This window comes from Pleurodeles waltl, chromosome 10, assembly GCF_031143425.1.
Source record: "Pleurodeles waltl isolate 20211129_DDA chromosome 10, aPleWal1.hap1.20221129, whole genome shotgun sequence".
In the NCBI taxonomy this organism is placed as follows: Eukaryota; Metazoa; Chordata; class Amphibia; order Caudata; family Salamandridae; genus Pleurodeles; species Pleurodeles waltl.
This window is the reverse complement of record NC_090449.1, coordinates 233,296,142-233,317,289: the sequence shown is the minus strand read 5'-3', so window position 1 is coordinate 233,317,289 and position 21,148 is coordinate 233,296,142. Positions and strand designations below refer to the sequence as shown.

Sequence of the window (21,148 nt, the reverse complement as noted above, 5' to 3'; positions counted from 1 at the left end):
TGTATAGATATTGTATTGAGTGGAGGATGAACCGGACATTGTATGCAGGTTTCCAAAGCTATTCACGGGTCTAGGGAAGCTGCCTCACTTCCAAGTCCGCCTGCACATAAATGAACAAATAACACCAGTGGCTCAGCATCACGGAAAGGTACCCTTTCACCTTCAACAAGCGGTTGAGGACAAACTAAGAGACCTCCTCAGGGCCGACATTATAGAAGGAACTGCAGGAACCACCTCGTGGGTGTCCCCTGGTGGTGGTGGTGCTCAAGCGAGGATCTGGCGGCAAAGTACGCCTATGTGTGTACATAAGAGCTCCAAACACAGCCATTGAAAGGGAAAGACATGCAGGACTCCACATCAGCGACATGTTTACGCTACTTAATGTGGCGAAAGTATTCGCCAAGTTGGATCTAAACATGGGCTACCACCAGCTCGAACTCAATGAAAGATCACGCTACATCACCACGTTTTCAACGCATGCATCAACGGTTATTTCAGTACAAACTGATCAGCTTTGGTATCTCATCGGCAGCTGAGATATTTCAAGAAGTGATTAGGAGTAATCCGACACATTTCCAATTCCCTTAACTATAGTGACAACATCCTTCTATTTGGAGCCACGGTCAAAGAACATGACAAAGCCTTGGATCAGGCATGTCAGGAGGCCAACCTAACTCTTAACAAGGACAAGTGTGAGTTTCAAAGGTCCACTCTCAAAATCTATGGACATATATTCTCAGTCGATGGGATGAGGTCAGACCCTAAGAAGGTCGAGGCCCTCACTGACACCACCCACCCCCAGGATGCAGGGGATGTTCGGCCATTTCTGGGAATGGCCAGTTACTGTGCCCGATACATCAAGGACTACGCCACCATCAGCTACCATCTCCGGGAGCTTACCAAAAAGGATCAACCTTTCTCGTGGTCAGCGAGATGTGATCAAGCATTCAATGCCCTCAAGGACACTGTTGAGGCGGCCAGCAATCTGTCATACTTCAATCCTCGTAAGAAGACCAAGATTACCATAGACGCCAGCCTGGTGGGACTCAGGCCATCCTAGGCCAGTATGACAAAGACGACGATCAAAGACACATAGTAGCATATGCCATCCGCAGTTTGACTGATGCTGAGAGAGCATACTCGCAGCTGGAAAAGGAAAGTCTGGCCGTTGTTTGGGCTTGCGAGCATTTTCACATATTCATATATGGGAAACACTTCACACTCATCATGGACCATCAAGCATTGACAACCATATTCGGAAATCCCTGAGGCAAGATGCCTCCCAGGATCGAGCAATGGGGAATTCAACTGCAAGAATACATGTACACCATCATACACAAACCCAGAAAAGCAGCAAACCCAGCGGACTATATCTCACAACACCCCAGAGCATCCTCAACAACAAGACCATCACTCGCAGAGGAGTACATTGACTTTGTCATCGCTCAAGCAAGACCACCGGCAGTCCCCCTTGAAGTCATAATCAAGGCAACTGCAGCGGATGACACAGTACAAAAAGTAACAAATGGGTGGGGCCAGATGGAAGAATCCAAAATCAATCAACTCACGGACCTCAAGGAGCTAACATCCTTTCAACACGTAAAGGATGAGCTGTCTGTTGCTGAGGATGGTCTACTGCTCAGAGAAAAAAAAAATGTAATTCCGAAGATTTTACATCAAGGGGTGGTCAACCTGGCCCATGAGGGACATCAGGGCGTAGTAGCCACAAAAAGGGCCCTACCGGGGCATGTCTGGTTCCCTTCCCTGGATGTGATGGTCGTAGCTACACTAACAGACTGTCCACAATGCCAGCTGGTCAGCCAAGAAGAACCTCCTGTGCCGCTACAAATGTCCGAACTACCAGACAGAGTCTGGCAACAAGTAGCAGCAGACTTTTTGGGCCCACTACAGTCCGGCAAATACATCCTTGTTATAATGGATGAATATTTCCGATTCCTAAAGGCACAAAAATCATCGTCCACCAGGGCAGGCACCACCATACCAATACTGGATGAAGTCTTTGCAGCATGGGGAATCCCAGAAGTAGTCAAGATTGACAATGGCACTCTGTTCAACAGTCAAGAGTACGTTGAATTTGCCAGATGCCTCAATTTCAGACATCGAAGGATCACTCCCCTGTGGCCCCAGGCCAACAGGATGGTGGAGAGGTTCATGGCCACTCTGAAGAAGACCATGCAACAAGCTGAAATGGCCAGAAGGGACGTCCGGGCAGCACTAAATGAAGTGCTAAGGGCACACCAAACCACACCCCACAGCACCACAAACAAATACCTGGCCACCCTCATGCTGGGCCGTACTGTGCGCACCAGAATACCCACCTGGGAAAACTCAGCTCGCCATGTACAGCCAACCTCTGATCACAATGAGCTAGCGGAGACGGACAGAATCAAGAAAGCAAAAATGAAGGAATATGCGTACAGGCATCAGAGGGCCCAGCCTTTGACAATCTGTGAAGGAGACTGGGTACTTGTCAGGCAAGAACAAAATAGAAAATTGCAACGTCGGTATCATAAGCACCCACTGCAAGTAATAGATAGGAAAGGCACCATGGTCATGGCTGCTTCGGATGACAAGAGGGTGACTCGGAACATCGCCCACTTCAAGAAATGCAACGCACCACTCAAAGAAGCAATGTCAGGAGGAGACAGCGATGCCACGGAGGATGCTCCTAAACCAACTGCGACACCGGGTCTCCCTCTCTCCTCTGCTGTTGGGGATCATGCACTGCCCCCCTCAGCAAGTCGACCACAGCGTGCTCATTGCAGGTTTGCGCGGCTCATAGAAGAAATATAATGTACGCATTCCTGAAACAAACTTATCTGTGCAAGCGGGGAAAGATGTAGTGTTGCGGCAAGACCAGCGACCACAGAGCTCTAGGACCTTGTGGACCATAAGATGTCCAGCGAGGGCCAAGCGCCAGAAAAGGAAGAGGAGGGGCAGAGAGGAGTAAAGGAAGATTGGGGAGAGCTGCCTGTACCGCTACTGCGAGCGCGTAATAAAGATGTTACCAAGATGGTGATGTATGAAAATAAACACCTTCTCATATTATCAGATGTGTCTGGATAGCCTACCCGGTAAAACAGAACTTATGGAAATAAAAAAGAACTGATTTTGAGGGGTATAAAAAAAGTGTGGTATACAACAAAGAGACATGTGTTCTCACAGGTGAAGGCATTGAGGTATTTTTCAAGATAGGAGCAGAATGACGCACTGGGAAATTGGCTTGCTCCTTTACCCCTGGGGGTAAGCGGGGATTGAGGGTGGGGAGGAGGAGGGGTGGTGTGTGTGTGTCTCATATCCGGTATGAGGAATTAAAGGCGTGCAGCAAATATCTCCTGTTCTGAATTTATGATGGGAAAAGGGAGAATTAGGAGGTTCTTGATTCCGAAACACTTTCATTAGTTGTGGTTAACTTTCCCTATAGACACAAAGGGCCATCAGCAATAAATTACAATGCGATACAACATAAGACCTACTTACCCACTGTGTTCCGTGGCTGACTTCTGTTAGTCAGGTAATGCAGTGAGATACAGACAGGTTACTATAGGAAATGCCAAAATCCAAAATGATGTTTAGACTAACACTAAGAAAAACAGTTGACATTACATGCGAATGGTGTAAAAGTTACACTCCATTTGCCATGCTACTTACAAGCTTCTCCTGTTTTTCCATTCGAAGCATATTGAGTCCCTTCTAATCTCTCCAAAAGACTTGCCGTTCGTTAAGTCAAAGCTAAATAAGAGACGGTATGGCATAAAACGCTATTGTAAAAGGTAATATCTTTGGGGTGCTCTTGAAAGGTAAGTTTTTGCTTAAGTTGTAGGAAACTTATAAGACGAATTCCGTACTTTAAGCACCGGACAGCCCTTATTATTTAATTGAGGATGGCAACTCAACGATTTGAGTAATTTCAGAGGTATGTTCTTTTGAAAGCAATATCCCATTTTTCAACACTAACATCTCCTAGGAAAGGATTGCTCCCAAAGCAACTAAATAAAAATAAAATGTAATACTTAATACCCTAACGATATACCTCGCATGGCTATCCCAGGCCCAAGGTTTAGCAATGTAAAGGATATATCTTCTGCCACTGTATGGGAAATATAGTATAACGTCTGATTTAAAGCGTTTGCATTGTTTAATATAATGTTATCTTCTGACTTTTTGTGAAGAATAACAGCCATTCATGTTTTCCCATGCAAAGAAGTTATTTTTAATACTTAAACGGATACTCATTTGCCTCATTTGACCGATTTAGACTGAAATACAAATAGCAAGCAAGTTACTTACTGATGTCCCCTCCTGTTTGGCAATTGTTGATACTTCTGGCAGTGTAGGTTGCTCTAGTTCGTACTCTACAACAAAAACCAAAAGAATAATCAGTAAGCATCTTTTTTTAATATGTGTGCTTGGTGTTTAGTGTGTCAGAGCGAGACTGCTGTGATATCTTTAAAGGAGAAAGAATTGAGTGTGACCTGCAATGCATAATTTCCATTCTGCTCTAGTTTTTAATCATGTTTATGTGAGTTTCGTATTTAACTTCATGCCATAGTGATCTCCAAACACAGCAAATAAAAGGCTGGGGTACCCACGGTCAGTAATAGATTTTTTGAGGCACTGGCACCCTCGCAAAATGAAATCAGGAGTAGTGTTATTTCCTAACAACAATCTGCGCTGTAAACCCTTTCATCTTTGACGTTCGTACAGTGTCTGCCATGCTGTAATTTACAACAAATTTAAACCCTGCTTCCTCTCCAAAAAATATACAAACTTTTTCTGTCAGCGTGTTTATTGGGGAAAGCCAGCGCTTTAAAGGGTGAGTGCTATAGGATAATGAGTATCTGCACTTGTTACCAGGCGGTTAAATGCTTTTATTGGAGAGTACATACATTTCTCATCAGCATACAGGTACTCTGATATCATAAGTACTAGAACGCCTATATTTCCAATTCAGGTATTGGGGAAATCATGGTCATCAGGGTGTGTGGTGTTGTCAAGAGTCGTGCTTCTGGGCTAAATATAATACAAAGGTGCCAGATAACATCCAACTGTCTGCAGTACAGGCCCCATTTAAGGAAGCCTGTTGACCAGGAGAGGAGGAGAAGTGAACTTGAGACGTGACCTGTTGAGAACATGCTTGTGTAGGAGGAAGAGAAAGTCTGAATGAGAGGGTCTACCAGAGAGACTATGTACGAGAAAGTTTGTCACAGTGCATGTGAAAGAGAATATCTGAAAAAGTCTCTGAAAGAGAATGAATGTTGCTGTAAGTGAATCTGGGAAACACTCCCTTGTGCTGAATGTGACTTTTTACTGTGTGTTAAATTAATGAAAACTGAGGGCTATATTTGGAGTTTATGGGATGGGGATCTGCCATAGACATGATGGAGTACCCTGTCTTCCAGGCTCACCATTCACTTACTCTGTTAAGAGCCAGGGAACTGCTATGTTTCTGCCACCAGAGCTTTCGCACACTGTAAAAACCTTGGACTGGTATCCCAACTGACATTGGGGCATCTGTCAAAGTACCTCTGACTGTCTGTCCCATTTTGAGCATACGTTCTAACATAACATTTGCTTGTTTGGGACTTGGGCTGCCAGGAAAAGCCTGGTGGTCCTGACAAATAAAACATCAAATGACCACCACACTCAAGGAAACACTCCCAGCATGAGAGGAACATATGCTAAAAAAAAAATATGTAACTCTTGCTTTGGAGTTTGCTTTCCAAAAATAAAAACACGTTGCTGTGTGGTCTCATTTAACATGGCACATGCACAGCAAATCTTCGGTAACTCTGAAGGAGCCGTTGTGGTAGAAGCAGAGAAATCTCCACCTCCCTGGAAGGGAACTCTCTTTTATGGCAGGCAGTAGTAGCCAAGGCAGCCAAGCAGTGGCAGCTTGCGATCCAAAAGTATGGTGAGCGCGATGGAGCACAACTCACCATTTATTCTTCTCCCATCCAGTATGGCACATCTCTCCCCCGTTACTGGCATCCACGACCAGGGAAGGGAAGGACTTCCTTCCTGCCCGGTGAAACGCAAATTAAACCAATCCTGGATCCGCTCTCATGCTGTTTTCAGCATAAGAGCAGCTACAGGAGTGGTTGGAGCAGGCTAACCCAGTGTTCATTTTGAGGCTGCAGGCCTGTGCCAGCAATCCCCCGCTGTTTCACAGCCCTGGGATTGCTAGGTTTACAGTGAGCATGCCGGGCTGGCCGTCGCAAGACAGCCATCCAATTTGACATGTGCTCTGTACACCCACCAGTCATCCTGCAATTACAGGATTCAGCTCTGCCCTCACGCTGGCAAATTAAAATGGAATCGAGATGTCATTTTTGTGTTTGCCTGCTGTGTTTTCAACAGGTAGGCCCATGCTCCTCCGCCTTTGAGGAGGAACCGCCCTTGTCACCGAGCACAACCCTGTGCCACCTGGGCAGAATTCAGTAAGGTCCTGCCACATGCTAACTATGCTCATAAATGTAAAGAAAAAAGGTATTATGAAATTGAGTTGTGTTGTACAAATTACAACTACTGAACAAAAATATTTTTTTTAAAAAGGGAAATCATTGTTGAAAAGATTTGAAAAGTAACCCACATTACTATAAAACAAAATTTCAAAAACTGGTTGAAAGCAGAAACAATTCCATTGCAGCTCATACAAAATGAAACAGTGGCACTACAGACAGCTGACACTACCATCACCTGGGAAGATAGCATCTGGCAAGCAGTTATGAACCAATGCCCAGTTTCAGACATCTGTGTGTGTAACAAGGACATTCACATATGATGACAGTCTCACCCTTGGTGATCAAACAACTAAAGTCAGACGAGCTGGCTTTTTCAGCTCAAAAAGCTGAAAAGATTCATGTCCGTGACAGGACAGACCTTTTATTTCGCAGGCCTAGGACCACTTGGAGGTGGTTTTGAGAGCCCAGGGCTGCTCCTGGGCTCTTGTTATACATAGGGGGTACTTATCCCGTTTGCTCCACGGTGCACCTTTAAATAAGTGTGCAGTGAGCAAACAGAGAAAGTGTGCATTATTACAGAGAATGCACTGCCCTCAGGGCAGGCACGAACTCTCACTGCTCAAGAGGCAGTGCATTCAAGTGAAAAATGGAGCAACTGGTTCAAAGTCACTCTATGTTTCACAGTGCAGGCAGCAACCCGTCTGCACTTTTAGGAGGGATTAGAGATCCCTTCGCAGGCAGGTGCAAGGAGTGACTGGATCCGCCTGCAGGGGGCTGGCTAGGGGGTCTATGGGACCCCCCCATTCCCCTTGCAGAAGGTTAAAAAAAAAAGAACCTATGTGAGGCACTCAGATAATTGTAATACAAAAAACATATTGTAATACAAAAAACATATTCACATAATCACAATGAAGTATTTCAAGGTCCAAATAATCGACCACGGATCAGTCCTTAATGTGTAGTCCAACTCTTTTACTAGAATCCCACCAGTCCACTCCTCAGAGATTCAGCCAGTTTTTTTAACCAAAGCCAAGCCAACACGTGTTTCGTCACGGGGAAATAACCCCATTGACTTGTTCAGGGCTGAAAATTTACCAAATAAATCACTTGAGTTGAGAAACAAAATACTAAAGTAATAAGATGGGTAATGACACCCATATTCAATAAATAAAACGAGATAAAGAAAAAGGGAGAGAATAGTAGCACCAATACACATACCTAGACGCCACACAAGGGAAAAGCTAACATGCAAATACTTAAAACTTCGAACCCCACCAACAAAAGTGAAAAAAAGTAGAAATCCCTATCCCAATCCAATGACCAAACGGTCGGGAATTTGTAACGTAATATCTAAAGTGAACCATTCCACAATAGCATGCAACGAACCCCATGTGGAGTGTGATAGTAAATCAAACTACAGAATAAGTAGTCTCATGTAAAGAATAATTACCAAGAAATCATGAGGAACACCACGTGATAAAAAGCGTGACTAACCACATGTGATGAAACCAAAACAAATCATAATTACCTCATTTAAGATTTAAAGTGCAAAACATTCGTAGACCAATACTCATGAAAATAATCCTCCGGTAACGTCTGTTGTTTAAAACCGACAAGGCCCAAGTTTGGCTAAATATTAAACACATACATATGAAATGTGACACCGTCAAACACCAAAAAGAAAAGAACATCATAAGCGATCACACAATCAATCAATCCTTCACCAATTTTACAAATATGTAAACAGCAATCCCTCACTTAAGTTCCATGTAAACACATCCAAGCATCATCCGTAAATTAATTCCGGTGTCCTCCAAAATACACCAAGCGGTGACCCAGAATAACTGTAAAAGGAAAACCCAAATCAATTGAACTTTGAGAAACAAAACCCCAATGCTTTTAATTATAGGCACTAACAGGTCAAAATTTGCCCGTTATATGAACAACCTTGTAATAACTAACTTACCCTTAACCAATATAACTCCACACAGAGGTCTCCTATCCACACGCCGACAGAGCCGCGAGTACGCTGACCGCGGTTAATGGACGCGGAAGTTCCTATGAGTACTACGAGCAGCATAGAAACAAAAAAGGGACCAATATCATAAACATAAAAATAGGACCACAAAACCTCTTCCTCTCCTGCAGGCCCAAAAACAAATGTTACACTACCATAGTTATCAAATACTGTAAACGCCGCGAGTGCGTAAGACACGGTTATTGCAAACGGAAATCCCTGTATGAATTACAAGCATCATAAATAAAAACTTAAAAACGAACTAGTATGATAAATATAAAATAGAAACCGCCTCGATTTACCTTATCTTATAATCCAAAATATCTATTTTATCCCAACAAATAACAAAACAATCGTACAAAAACCAACCATCAAAAATAAAGAAACAGAAGGGGAGAGAAAAAGAGAAAAGTAAATAAATCAAAAGGAGCAATAAAAATAAAAAAAAATAAAAATTAAATAAAGCAAATAACTACAATGATATTGAAATTCAATCACAAAAAAAAAAAATATATATATATATATATACACATATGTATCTCTCTAATGGAGATTTTGGTTTTCCTGTTAAAAGAAGAAATAAGCCCTTACTGGTAGTACAAGACAAATCATCAAACACAAAAATATACATACATTGTTTGTAAATAACATCAGTCACTCCATTATATTACAAGATAAAGTCACCATTCAATCTCCCAGGGAATATTCTAACTCTCTATCAGAGTTACGGCCCAATTCCACCGCCCTTAGTCTCATTATCCACAATGCTTCTTTTTTGCGTAAGGAAAGTTCCCTATTACCACCGCTAGGATCCCTAGGGACATGTTCAAAACCAAAAAATTAATAACTTTTGTGAATATCTTGTGAATCACAAGTTAGAATACGTGCCACAATAGGATATCTTATATCACGATTCTTAAGTGCTCTAACATGCTCACTGATTCTAATTTTGAGTGGGCGAATAGTGCTCCCAACATAAATCCGAGTACACTTGCAATGTATCAAGTAAATAACAAATGAGGTGTTACAATCAATTGTTGACTTAATTGTATATACTTGCTGTCCAAACGTAGAAAATTCTTTAATGTTATGACAGGCCCAGCGACATATCCCACACTGCCCACATTTGAAAAAACCCTCCCCTCATGGAGATAACCATGTACCAGTAGGAAAAGTGGTAGTAAAACTAGGACTGAGAAAATTCTTAAGAGTTCTATCTCTACGGTATGTTGTAAGCACTCTTTCAGGTACCACATTCTTCAGTGATTCATCCTGAAGTAGTACATCGCAATGTTTCATCATAAATTTCCTCAAAATCAAAGATGAATCATTATAGTCTGTTACAAATCGAACTTTGTCAGATTCCATAACAAACTTGTTTTGATCTTTTACTCTAAAAGTGTCACTCCTCTTCAATTGTCTTGCCCGATATTCTGCTTTCTTAATCACACTGTTAGGGTAACCACGTACTTTAAATCTCTTACCCATCTCATCAACATGACGCAAAAATTCATTACCCAAACTGCAATTACGTCGGGCTCTCACCAAATCTCCGTAGGGAATTGATACAATTTGATGTTTTTTTCCCTCATAAACACACCCCTTTCGGTGACTATCCCATGTAGAAGGTTGCCATCAGGGGTTGCACTGATAGTGTGCTATCTTTCAGAGCGCCTCCGGATACCTTCTTTGCACCCTCATCCTGAATACTGCATAAGCGCAGGTACAAGGAGATTCCCTCATTTGCATGAAGCCATGCCTCCATGCAAATGAGGGAATGCCCTCTTGATATAGCGCTGGCGCTACATGTGTGCCAGCACTATCAGTATTACAGAAGAGGCCTGCAATAGTCTGCAGCCCCATCTGCAGTAATAAAGGGCTCACAAAGAGGGCGCACATGGCCGTTGTGCCCATGGGGCACTTTCTACATTAGGGCTCCTGGTGCTTTTGTTAATTTTCCCAGCTCCCCTGGGTTAATTAGAGCCGGCAATGGAAGCTTTAGGAGAGAGAGGAAAAGAAACGGAGGGAGGTTGGAAGGTAGAGAGATCACGATTAGAGATGGAAAAGAGCGAGAGAGGAAAGTGGGAGAATGAGTTGATGGAAAGAGAGGACATCATCTACATGTTCTTGCAGTCAACTCGCTCAGTCTTCCCTGTTCTATGGCAAGATAGATAGATCTTGCAACAGCTGAACAAATCTGTATCATCAACAGCTTGTACAAAATGGCGCTGCAGGTCTCACAGCAGGCTTTTGATGGTGGGATTACATTTCGTCAATACTTCAACCCCAACATTACCTTCTTCTGTGCAAGAGAGTCTATATATATATATATATATATATATATATATATATATATATATATATATAAGGTAACCATATAGCACAATTCGCCTGATTTAATGGCTTTAAATAGTACCGCCATGTCTGCTTTGGCCAATCCATAGTTCTTGGTTTTAATGAAGTACCTAAAACCAGGGCAACTTCAATTATGTGATTGCGCGACCGCAGTTCTTTCCCATAATTATGGATTTGCAGCATAATCCACCATCTGCTGCATAATACGCAGATTTTTACACAAAAAAAAAAATTCTAGCTAAAACCGCTCAAAAGTTACTAAAAAAGGTGCAGCACATGTTGCTGCATGTAGAGAGCCACCCGGGCTCTCCCTTTTTGTTATACCACGTTCAGCGCGTCCGGCTCGAAAGCGGAACCGAGCTGACGTAATAAAGCAAGGGGCTGCGCTGACGCAGTTCCCCTTTAGACCCTAGTCTGGTGTGTGCGTACTTCATTTTACCCTCGAGCCCTACATGGCCCAGAAACCCTACATTGGCGACGAGCGGGATCCCGACACTCCTGCGTCGCGGAGGGGCTGCCCCAGACACCCAAAAAAAAAAAAACTGAAACCGACCGGCACAGCGCCCACTCGCTGTGAAAAGAACAACACGTGGCCAGGACGGCGCTCGTCCTGGAGAGGAGGCGTGCCCTGCTGAGAGAAGGTGTGCCCCGCCTCCCTCTCCGGTGAGTGCCCCGGCCGTGTGCCATAACCTGTAAACGCGTGAGGAGATGAGTGAAAACAGCCTCACCTCCGGCGCTGGCTAATCACAGCCGTCTTTCCCCGGGAGGCCTTGCAGCACCAAGCGGGGCTGTGCGCATTTAAATAAATACTCGCGCACGCCCCAGAGTCCAGCAACGTGATGCTCAGGCTGCATTCCCCAGGGAGGGGAACGCAGCACAAGAGCCGGAGGGGCAGGAGCCCCGTGTAATAAACGAGGAAGGGCAGTTAGCCCCAAAAGGCCCTTTAAGAGGGTGAAAAAAAAAATTTAACAAAATATAAGACACACGAGGAAGGGCAGTTAGCCCTAAAAGGATCTGTAAAAGGGTGAGAAAAAAAAATATAAAAAAATAAAAGACACACGAGGAAGGGCAGGTAGCCCTAAAAGGCCCTGGAAAAGGGTGAGAGAAAAAAAAAAGTTGAAGAAGAAGGAAAAATAAAAGACAAACTAAAGACAGCATAACAAAATGGCATAAGGAGAATAAGGACACAGTGAAAAGAAAAGGAGGAGAGGATTTTTTTTTTTCTTCTCTTTCTCTTCTTTTCTTCTTCTCTTGGTAATATGAACCACAACTAACATTGGCCCTCGAAGGAAAGAAAAGGGGGAAGTGCATTGGAAAAAAATACTTAGACACCACGAACTTTAAAGAGAAACTGTGTGAAAAGAACCTGCAACATAGGAACAAAGTGCCCGCAGACCGTGAGACATCATGAGCGCCCCACCGCAAGAAAACCCCCAGCTGCCTGTGCAAGCGGGCACCAGTGCTCACTCCTCAGTCACTGCGCTGCCCCCATTCAGTCAACTGATTGACCCGGCCACAGCTTCACCAAGATGGCGCCTATGGCTAAACCGATTAGAAAACTACTTCTGCGCCACAAGAGAGACAGATGGGGCCGTGCGCAGATCGCTTATGCTGCTCATGGGGGGTGATGAACTGCAGGAATTGTTCGACGCACTCCCAAACACAGGTGATAAGTCGGATTTCAATGCGGCAGTGGAAGCCCTGAACAAGCATTTCGTTCCACAGCTGAACTCAGATTTTCAACGCTTCAAACTCCGGCAGGCTCAGCAGACGGATGTTGAGTCGATGGACATATTTTATGCGCGACTAAGGAAGCTAGCAAGCTTGTGTGTAGGCCTAAATCAACAAGAGGAGATCAGAGCACAGATTATTTAAGGGTGCCGATCGAACGCACTAAGGAAGCTCATCCTACGCCAGCAAGGCATGCCCCTCGACGTCATTTTGGTTTTGGCACGTTCACACGAACTATCAGCGGTGCAGGCGGATGCTATGGCAGCAGTAAGAGGACCATCACTGGCCGCTGCGTCAACCACACGTCCAGTCCAGGTGAAAGAAGAGCGGGTAGATGCCATTCAGACTCGTCAACCGCCGGGACGAAAAGCAAACTTTGTTAGACAGAGCGCGCGCACCTGTAGGAGCTGTGGGTACGAACACAAACCACCAATGGTGTGCCCGGCAAAAGGGAAAACGTGTGATAAGTGTGGCAAAGACAATCATTTGGCGAAGGTGTGAAGGTCAGGAAAAGCCTGGCAAGGAAACCAGAAAGGAAGGGACACCAAGGTCCGAAGTGTAACCAAAGAGACGGATGAATCTGGTGAAACCTCGGCTCAGAGAAATCCGGTCTTCGAGGAAGATGAGGATGAAGACATCTTTGTGATCTCGTTCACCGGTGGGAGACAGCAAAAAAAACGACCACCACCCATGAGTAATATCCAGATCAATGGCAAGTCGGCGACGGTGCTCATAGACACGGGGGCGTCAGTGAATGTAATGGATGAGACTCTATTCAAGCAATTGACTCCAACACCCTCTCTTGCCCCAACTACCACGAAAATATACAATTATGGAGGTCGAGAGCTGCTTCTTCTCAAGGGCACGGTGGAGGTGGCAGTGTCCAGCGGGCAGGTGTCAACACAGGCAAGGTTCTACGTGGTGACTGGAGACCGAGGCACTCTGTTGGGGTGCCACGCGGCGGAAGAGCTAGAACTAGTGTTCTTCACCGGGTTACGCCCGTTGCCCTCAGACACCGACGCGTTCCGTTCCATTTGCGACCAGCAGTGGAGAAGGAGCTAGAGCTACTTGAAACCCAACGAGTGATTGAGAAGGTCGAAGGGCCTACGCCATGGGTATCGCCGTTGGTGATTGCGCCAAAGCCCAAGCAACCTGGCGCCATCCGTCTCTGTGTTGACATGCGCATTCCCAACAAGCCCATTAAAAGAGAGAGGCACATAACACCTACGATGGATGACATCATAGCTGATTTGAATGGGGCACAGTGGTTCTCGAAATTGGAACTCAATGCTGGGTATCAGCAGCTGGAGCTGGAACCCGATAGTAGAAACATCACTACTTTTTTAACGCACGTGGGGCTTCGGCGATACAAGAGACTGAGCTTTGGGTATCTTCGGCTGCTGAAGTATTTCAAAACATGATTAGGGAGACGCTGTCCGGACTGCAAGGGGTGATCAATTTGAGTGATGACATCCTCATTTATTCCAAAACTAGAGAAGAACATCACCGATATCTTAGGGCTACACTACAGAGGTTGTCGGATGCAGGATTAACACTACACAAGAAGAAATGCGCTTTCTATCAGACGTCAGTGGAGTTTTTTGGTTATGTCTTTTCAAAAGACAGTCTACAGGTGGACCCTCGTAAAGCTGATGCCATACGTCAAGCACCAATTCCGAAAAGCCCCACAGAAGTGGGAAGCTTCTTGGGCATGGCAACCTATTGTGGAAGGTTCATTCCGCAGCTTGCGACCATGGCAGAGCCTCTCAGACAGCTCACCAAAGCTGGTCATCGGTAGGAGTGGAGCCCTATGACGGACAGGGCGTTTGCTGACATTAAGGCCGCGCTACTAGACAAATCAACAATGGCTTATTTTAACCCTCGCAGACGGACCGAGGTGGTGGTGGATGCAAGTCCAGTTGGTCTTGGCGCTGTTCTCCTCCAGGAGCAGAGCCTGCAGGAGTGGGTTCCGGTTGCGTATGCCAGAAGAGCATTGTCTTCAGTTGAGACCCGATATGCCCAGATAGAACGAGAAGTTCTGGCGATTCGGTGGGCGTGCAAACATTTTCACCTGTAATTGTATGGCCAAGAGTTCCAGGTGGTGACCGATCATAAGCCTCTGGTCGCACTGTTTGCCGGGTGTCCTCGCTTGGCACCCCAGAGAATAGAGCGGTGGACTGTCTTGTTGCAACCTTACCGGTTTACCGTCATTTATCGACCAGGAGCAAATAACCCGGCAGACTACTTATCTCGCCACCCATCCCCAATCACAACCGATGACTCTCAAGAGAACGACGAGGAGAGTATGGAGGTGTTCCTCAACATGGTGGTACAATCGGCATGTCCCAATGACCTAAGTGTAAGAGACATTGTTGATGCTACAAAGGTGGACATGGTACCCAATCAGGTCAAAGAAACGTTGAGTCATAGGAAGTGGAAGCTTTTCTTGGAAAAGACTAAAGTGGCCAATCACGAATGCAAAGTAGCGATGCAAGGGATGTGGAGGGTGCGAGACGAGTTGTCCACAGATGGCCAAGGACTGGTTCTTCGAGGAAGAAGAATTGTACTGCCTCAGAGTTTGTGGGCCAGAGTGGTGGAACTAGCACATCAAGGCCATCAGGGCACTGCGAAAACCAAGGCAAGATTGTGGGCCAAAGTGTGGTTCCCTGGCATAGATAGTCAGGTGGACGAATTGGTGGGAAAATGCCACTCAAAGTACCACGGGGTGTGCCCCGGCCGCACTTATGTTCAAAGTTCCGCCTCGAGATTGCATCCCGGCTGGTCCGCAGTGGACATCACCAGAGCTGGATGTCGAAGCCACGCAGCAACGCAGAGAACGCACTAATCAAAAGGCTACTGAACGAAGGCGTGGTCGGTACCGAGGGTTTCAGGAAGGAGATATGGTGGTAGTGAAGAACCGCCGGCCAGGCCGGAAATTTCAAACTCCATTTGAGCCTGAACCCTGGCAAGTCGTCAGTGTGAGGGGTGCCATGATAACAGCCGCACGAGGCAGGCAGAGAGTAACTAGAAATATATCACACTTCAGGAGAGCAGGAGTCTCGGCCACATCTGAGGAAGAAGGAGAGCTCGATGATTCGATGGTTGAGCCCCCAGCTGCGGAGATACAGACTGAAGGTGCTCAGGTAGCCGTGCCAAGTGCACGACACTCTCCAGGTGAAAATGCCGGCCGGGGAGAATCACTTCCCAGGGGTGGACGTTATCATCTACGCCCCAACCCGGAGCCGAACAGCCAGCTCAGAGACTTTGTCTGTACCCTGGGTCCCTAGGAAACAATGTTGGACCATCATTGCCATATCCTTTTGTTCTGTTTTGTTAGTATTGTGTTTCCGTCTCATTTAGCGGGTTTTTAGTTTTTTCTGTATTTTTTCTTTCTCTTCTGTGTGAAGTAAAACATGGGAGGGATGTAGAGAGCCACCCGGGCTCTCCCTTTTTGTTATACCACGTTCAGCGCGTCCGGCTCGAAAGCGGAACCGAGCTGACGTACTAAAGCAAGGGGCTGCGCTGACGCAGTTCCCCTTTAGACCCTAGTCTGGTGTGTGCGTACTTCATTTTACCCCCGGGCCCTACATGGCCCAGAAACCCTACACTGCACAGTGGAGGACTCTTTAAAAGCCGAACAAAGGTCATCTTTCTGTTGCTTATTGGTATAGTTCGGTGTTTAACCGACACTAACTAGGTGCGGCTGATGCCGAGACTGTGTCTGCAAGTGTAAAAATGCCAAAATAATAAAATAATACTATCGCAAAAATTGCGGCATTGCGCCGCGTGATTTGCTTTTTCTTGCCGCACAATTTCCTCTACGCTTCCGCTTAATGGGGCCCTCCCGTGTCGCATAATTCCAGGGGCGCTGCCTAAAACTAAGCATGTCAGGTACAGCAATAATACTCTGTGGCAGGTGCAAAGACCTAAGTGGAGAACGCTTTACTGTTCAATTAATTAACCCTTCCTATTGTTTGCGCAGTTTTCCCTCTTTAGTGGAGACATTGGTTTAATTCTATAGCACAGCAAAGCTCTGGTGACGCAGCACTCAATAAAATAACCTATAGCATATCACTGACCATAACAGACTAGTTAGACGCCCATCTGAGCGCTTAAAACGTTTCAGTGATTGTGAAATGTAGAACAAGCCTCAGTTAAATATATCTTGACGAATGCAAAAAAGGTACCCTGGCCAGAATTCAATATCTACATTTGATGTCATCAAGAACGCCTTTGTTCAAACTAATTCGGAAGTACTCAAAATCACCAATGAAATGGGGTCCAATAATAATACAGCTGGGTGAGCTTTGCCTCTGCTCCGTCTTCCACATCTGCCACTAATGCCGATATTTCTTCTATGTCAATCACAGGTCAGCAGGACTCCTCAGACACAAAACTTGATAAAGTTTGTAAACACAGAGACCAACATTAAATTCACATCGTGTACCATAAATAGTGTCACACTCTCTACATTTTCAGGCACTATCTTATAGAAGCACATTAAAAGTTAATGATGCCCACAAAAGTCCAGGAGGTGTACATGAGATTTCCTGCAGGTGGTAGCGTTAGAAAAAAAACGCAAAATTGAATCACTTTCTATAAAGCTCTGAAAGTAGTTATTGTAAGGTGTTATAGGGTATGGGACGGTGAGAATTTCATTCCACGGGCCGCACGCCAAATAATAACAATGCTTGAAAGTCAAGAGACCAATTGAAACGAGTCATAGCTCTTTTGTTGGTAGAACATGAAGTGCATTAGAGCAGTGGTTACATTGTAAATAAAAACGTGCGGTACCCAAAGCTCTCCACTGAAACACGCAGCTGCTGCAATTAAATAAATATGCGATCACACGATGATGAGGCAGCGTAATCCTGAAGCCATCGCGGGCCTCTTTAATCCATCTACAGTTACTCCCACCCCAGGGCCGGCTTTAACGCTGATGACGCCCTATGCGACAATCTTTTTTTGGTGCCTCTCCCCCATAACCACCTTCTAGGATTACTTCACTGCCACCAGGCAAAAGTGCCCCTCATCTCTTCCTAGCACCCCTCCTTCATACATTTAATTTATTTTAAAGCACAGGTAAAGACTGGCTTTAATAACCTACTCAGCTATCCACATAAAATACAGATCTGTTATTTGCAGCAGACACACTAACCCTCTGTGCTACTTTATGGCGAGTCCAAGCTGCCACTGGACAAAACTCCATGCTATCTCACTAACAGGAACATTAATCACAAGAGTTACCTTGACATTTTTATTGCCTCCTGAAGGCTGGAAGCACAAGGAACTCTGCAGCGGGTGCTTTTAAATCGCACCTTTCGTGAATTATTGCTAAACACTGCACCCTCTTGCAGTCAGCGCCCTCCCCCCCCCCCAGGTCAGCACCTGTGGCCAGATGTAGGTAGATATGGTTTTGCGACTCGAATCGCAAGGGGGTCGCGAAGACCCACCTCATTGATATTAATGAGGTGGGTCGCAATTTGCGACCCCCTTGCGATTCCCTGCACTCACAGGGATGGTGGCCTGCTGGAGACCGCAGACCACCATGTCTGTGACTGCTTTTTTAATAAAGCAGTTTATTTTTTTTGTATTGCAGCCCGTTTTCCTTAAAGGAAAACGAGTTACAATACAAACGAAAAAATGAAACAATTTGGTTTCATTTTTTCAGAGTTGGCAGTGGTCCATTGGACCACTGCCTGCTCTGGAAAAATATTTTTGGCGACATGCACAAAGGGGAAGGGGTCCCATGGGGACCCCTTCTCTTTTGCGAATGAGTTAGCACCCACTTCACATGGGTGCTAACTGTGAATTGCTTTGCGACCGCGTTCGCGGTCACAAAGCAATTCTGTATTGCGGTGCGAATCACAAATAGGAAGGGAACACCCCTTCCTATTTGCGAGTCGCATTCACATTTTGCGAGTCAGTACCGACTTGCAAAATGGGAATGTGCATCGCGATGCCCGTTTTGCATGGCGCAAACTGCAAATTTCGCAGTTTGCGCCATGCAAAACGGTTCCTATACCGCCCTAAAGCTGGCCCTGCCCAACCCCTTCAGATCACTCTTGCAGCTTTCTGCTTTCTCACTTTGGGCCGCTTTTTCATTTTCCTCTTCCTTCGTCTTTCCCATATGTCTTTTGCTCGCAGTTAAGGCTTGAGGCAGGAAAAAAAAGTGCTGATCTTCAAAAATAAGTGCCGGTGCCCCGCACCGGAAACCACCTGCTCAAATTTAGCTCTGCATTTGAGGCATTTCAACAGAGTTTGGGGCACTTCATCCAAGAATGTGACGTGGTCAAAATGGCAGAAATTGAAGAGTAGAAATTGTGCCAATGGGCGGTATTCGGGTTCTGAGGGGTGTGTGACACACGATTGGTCCATCTAGGAGGCACAAATAATTTGATGCTCTCACACCAGGACACAATAAGAAAACTCTTAGTCCCCGGAAAATATGAGAAAGGTTATTTGTTCTCATTATTATCATTATGTTCCATGCTTTCACAACACTACATGCAGCACAAGACTGTCTCTCATGGTGCTTGGAAATGACCAATGAGATATGCATGGGTGTAGCTTAGTCAGTAAGATTGGGGTAAGGGGGTGGGAGGGTGAGCTTCATATTTCCCAAGAAGCATGGCAGCATATCATATTAAAATCTATTTTGTGGGAGGCAAGGCACGAGGGCATATTGTGGGGTGGGGGGTGTAACACCTCAAAGAAATAACCTGTGTCTGAACATATCAGAGGTAAAAATCCCATCTATCTTTTTAGACCATTGCAAGTGTTGAATTAAATCCTTTCTTTTACATGGAGTTTGCAGTGGTATGTGAACATAGTCTTACACTTTGATTCAGAAAATGACTTATTATGTTGAACAAGACAGGGCTGGTAAAAGTTGCAATAATCAAATGTGGAGATGCTGGTGCTTGGATGAGATGGCATCTGAATCGTATGGGGTTTCCCGCCTTCTTAATTTGGAAGTTAGTTTGTTTGATTACTGCATTGATCTGTTCAATACCTGCAGTAGTGGTTTGTAAATATACAGGAGAGTTGGGCTGGGGATCACACAAGCACACATACACATTCACACACACACACATTCACAGCAGTCACTCACAAATACACATATATTCAAACATACATGCAGGATGAACGCACCAAACATAAAAAAACACCTTGAAGATGCCAGAAGGGAAGGCAGCAGTCCCTCACTTGTCACAGAGTTGGATGGGGTCGGTGAGAATGCTGACCCCTCACCTCACTTTGTGATGAGGTGTTAGTGACTGACACTCGGCCCTGGGCACTTCAAGGCTAAAACTGGAGTAGTTCAGGTTTGAGGCAATCAGTGACACTCCCCATCGTCACGAGAGGTACGGCCTCGAGGCACTTTTGCAAGGCTGAGAAGGTCATGCCCACATGGCTGTGAAATGCTCTGCCTGGCAAAGCTCACCTCAGGCATCCAGGAGTCTGCATATTTAGAACTTGTCTAACTCCTGACTGCCTGTCCTTAACAAGAAAAGTGTCTGTCAGGCTGACATTTGTTCAGCCTGCAATACACTTTCCTTGTCGGGAGAAAAGTGGGGTGGCATAACCTCTGAGCCCACACATATGGGCCTTGGCTGAATACCTGATAATTGTGTGTCAAAAATAAAGCCAATATTTGTTAACCATATTGCTTGTTTGAGAGCTTATCTAGCAAAAGTGGGCTATGTGAAAGGGAACTATATGTTGGGTAGGCTGGTGTTAATATTCTCTGTTTTCAATTAATTGGTTTTAAGATTATTCTTTTGCAGCCATCCATAAATATATGTAAGGAAACAAGTTATTAAGCCAGATGGGCTAGGGGCTGAATGCACATGAGGTAGGCTGGTTAAGCTGAATACATATTTGAAAGCTATTGACATAGATTGTGATGCTAAGCTGTGTTTAAGATGCCCTCAGTTAGTGGTTTCAGGTTTGTGTTGAAGTAGAGGAAATGCATGAAAGAGCCTCGACAATTCCCAAATCAGGCTTTGTAATAGAGAACAAGAGGTCACTATATTTGAGCCACCTGAATTCTATGTTTCAGGAAACAGTTAAAGCCTAGATAAGGGTGCAACTGTTGATAATAAAATGACTGGAAGGTCAGTTTAAGCCAACGTTTTTGTTGATTGCATCTAATACAGCCCACAGGTCGGGTAGGTGCATGAGTGGTGTCTGGTTACATCTAAGGCAATGAGGAATTCTTCACCAGCAGTAAGCAAGGTTGTTTCAGTGCCATGCTGAAACCAAAAACAAATTTTCATTGATTCTGACATTAGTTCTCCTTCTGAATTTATGTGGGCAAACACTAGATGTGGAAAACGATTTTGCAATAAATTATTAGTTGATTGGGACAAACGTGTCAAGGGTAATCCTTCCTTTAACACAAATATTGCGATGGCAATACGTGATTCAGGGAGGGAGTAACATGATACTCTGAGTAGGATGCATTAACAAATGTTTTGAAGAAAGGGACATGAGACAGACTGTTGACTGAGTAATTTTGCTGGGTGTAGATCATTAGTTGAAGAAGAAGGGCCCA

The 21,148-nt window shown here is 45.0% G+C and overlaps 1 protein-coding gene across 4 annotated transcripts in view; it reads right to left on the bottom strand.

Moving 5' to 3' along the window:
* Positions 1 to 21,148, bottom strand: part of IQCK (IQ motif containing K) — a 515,691-nt gene that overhangs the window by 473,391 nt on the left and 21,152 nt on the right. For all 4 annotated transcript variants that reach the window (XM_069210248.1, XM_069210250.1, XM_069210249.1 and 1 more), the window contains exon 2: positions 4,312 to 4,376. In XM_069210248.1, coding sequence (XP_069066349.1) covers positions 4,312 to 4,376 — 65 coding nt within the window. The remainder of the gene's footprint in view (positions 1 to 4,311; positions 4,377 to 21,148) is intronic.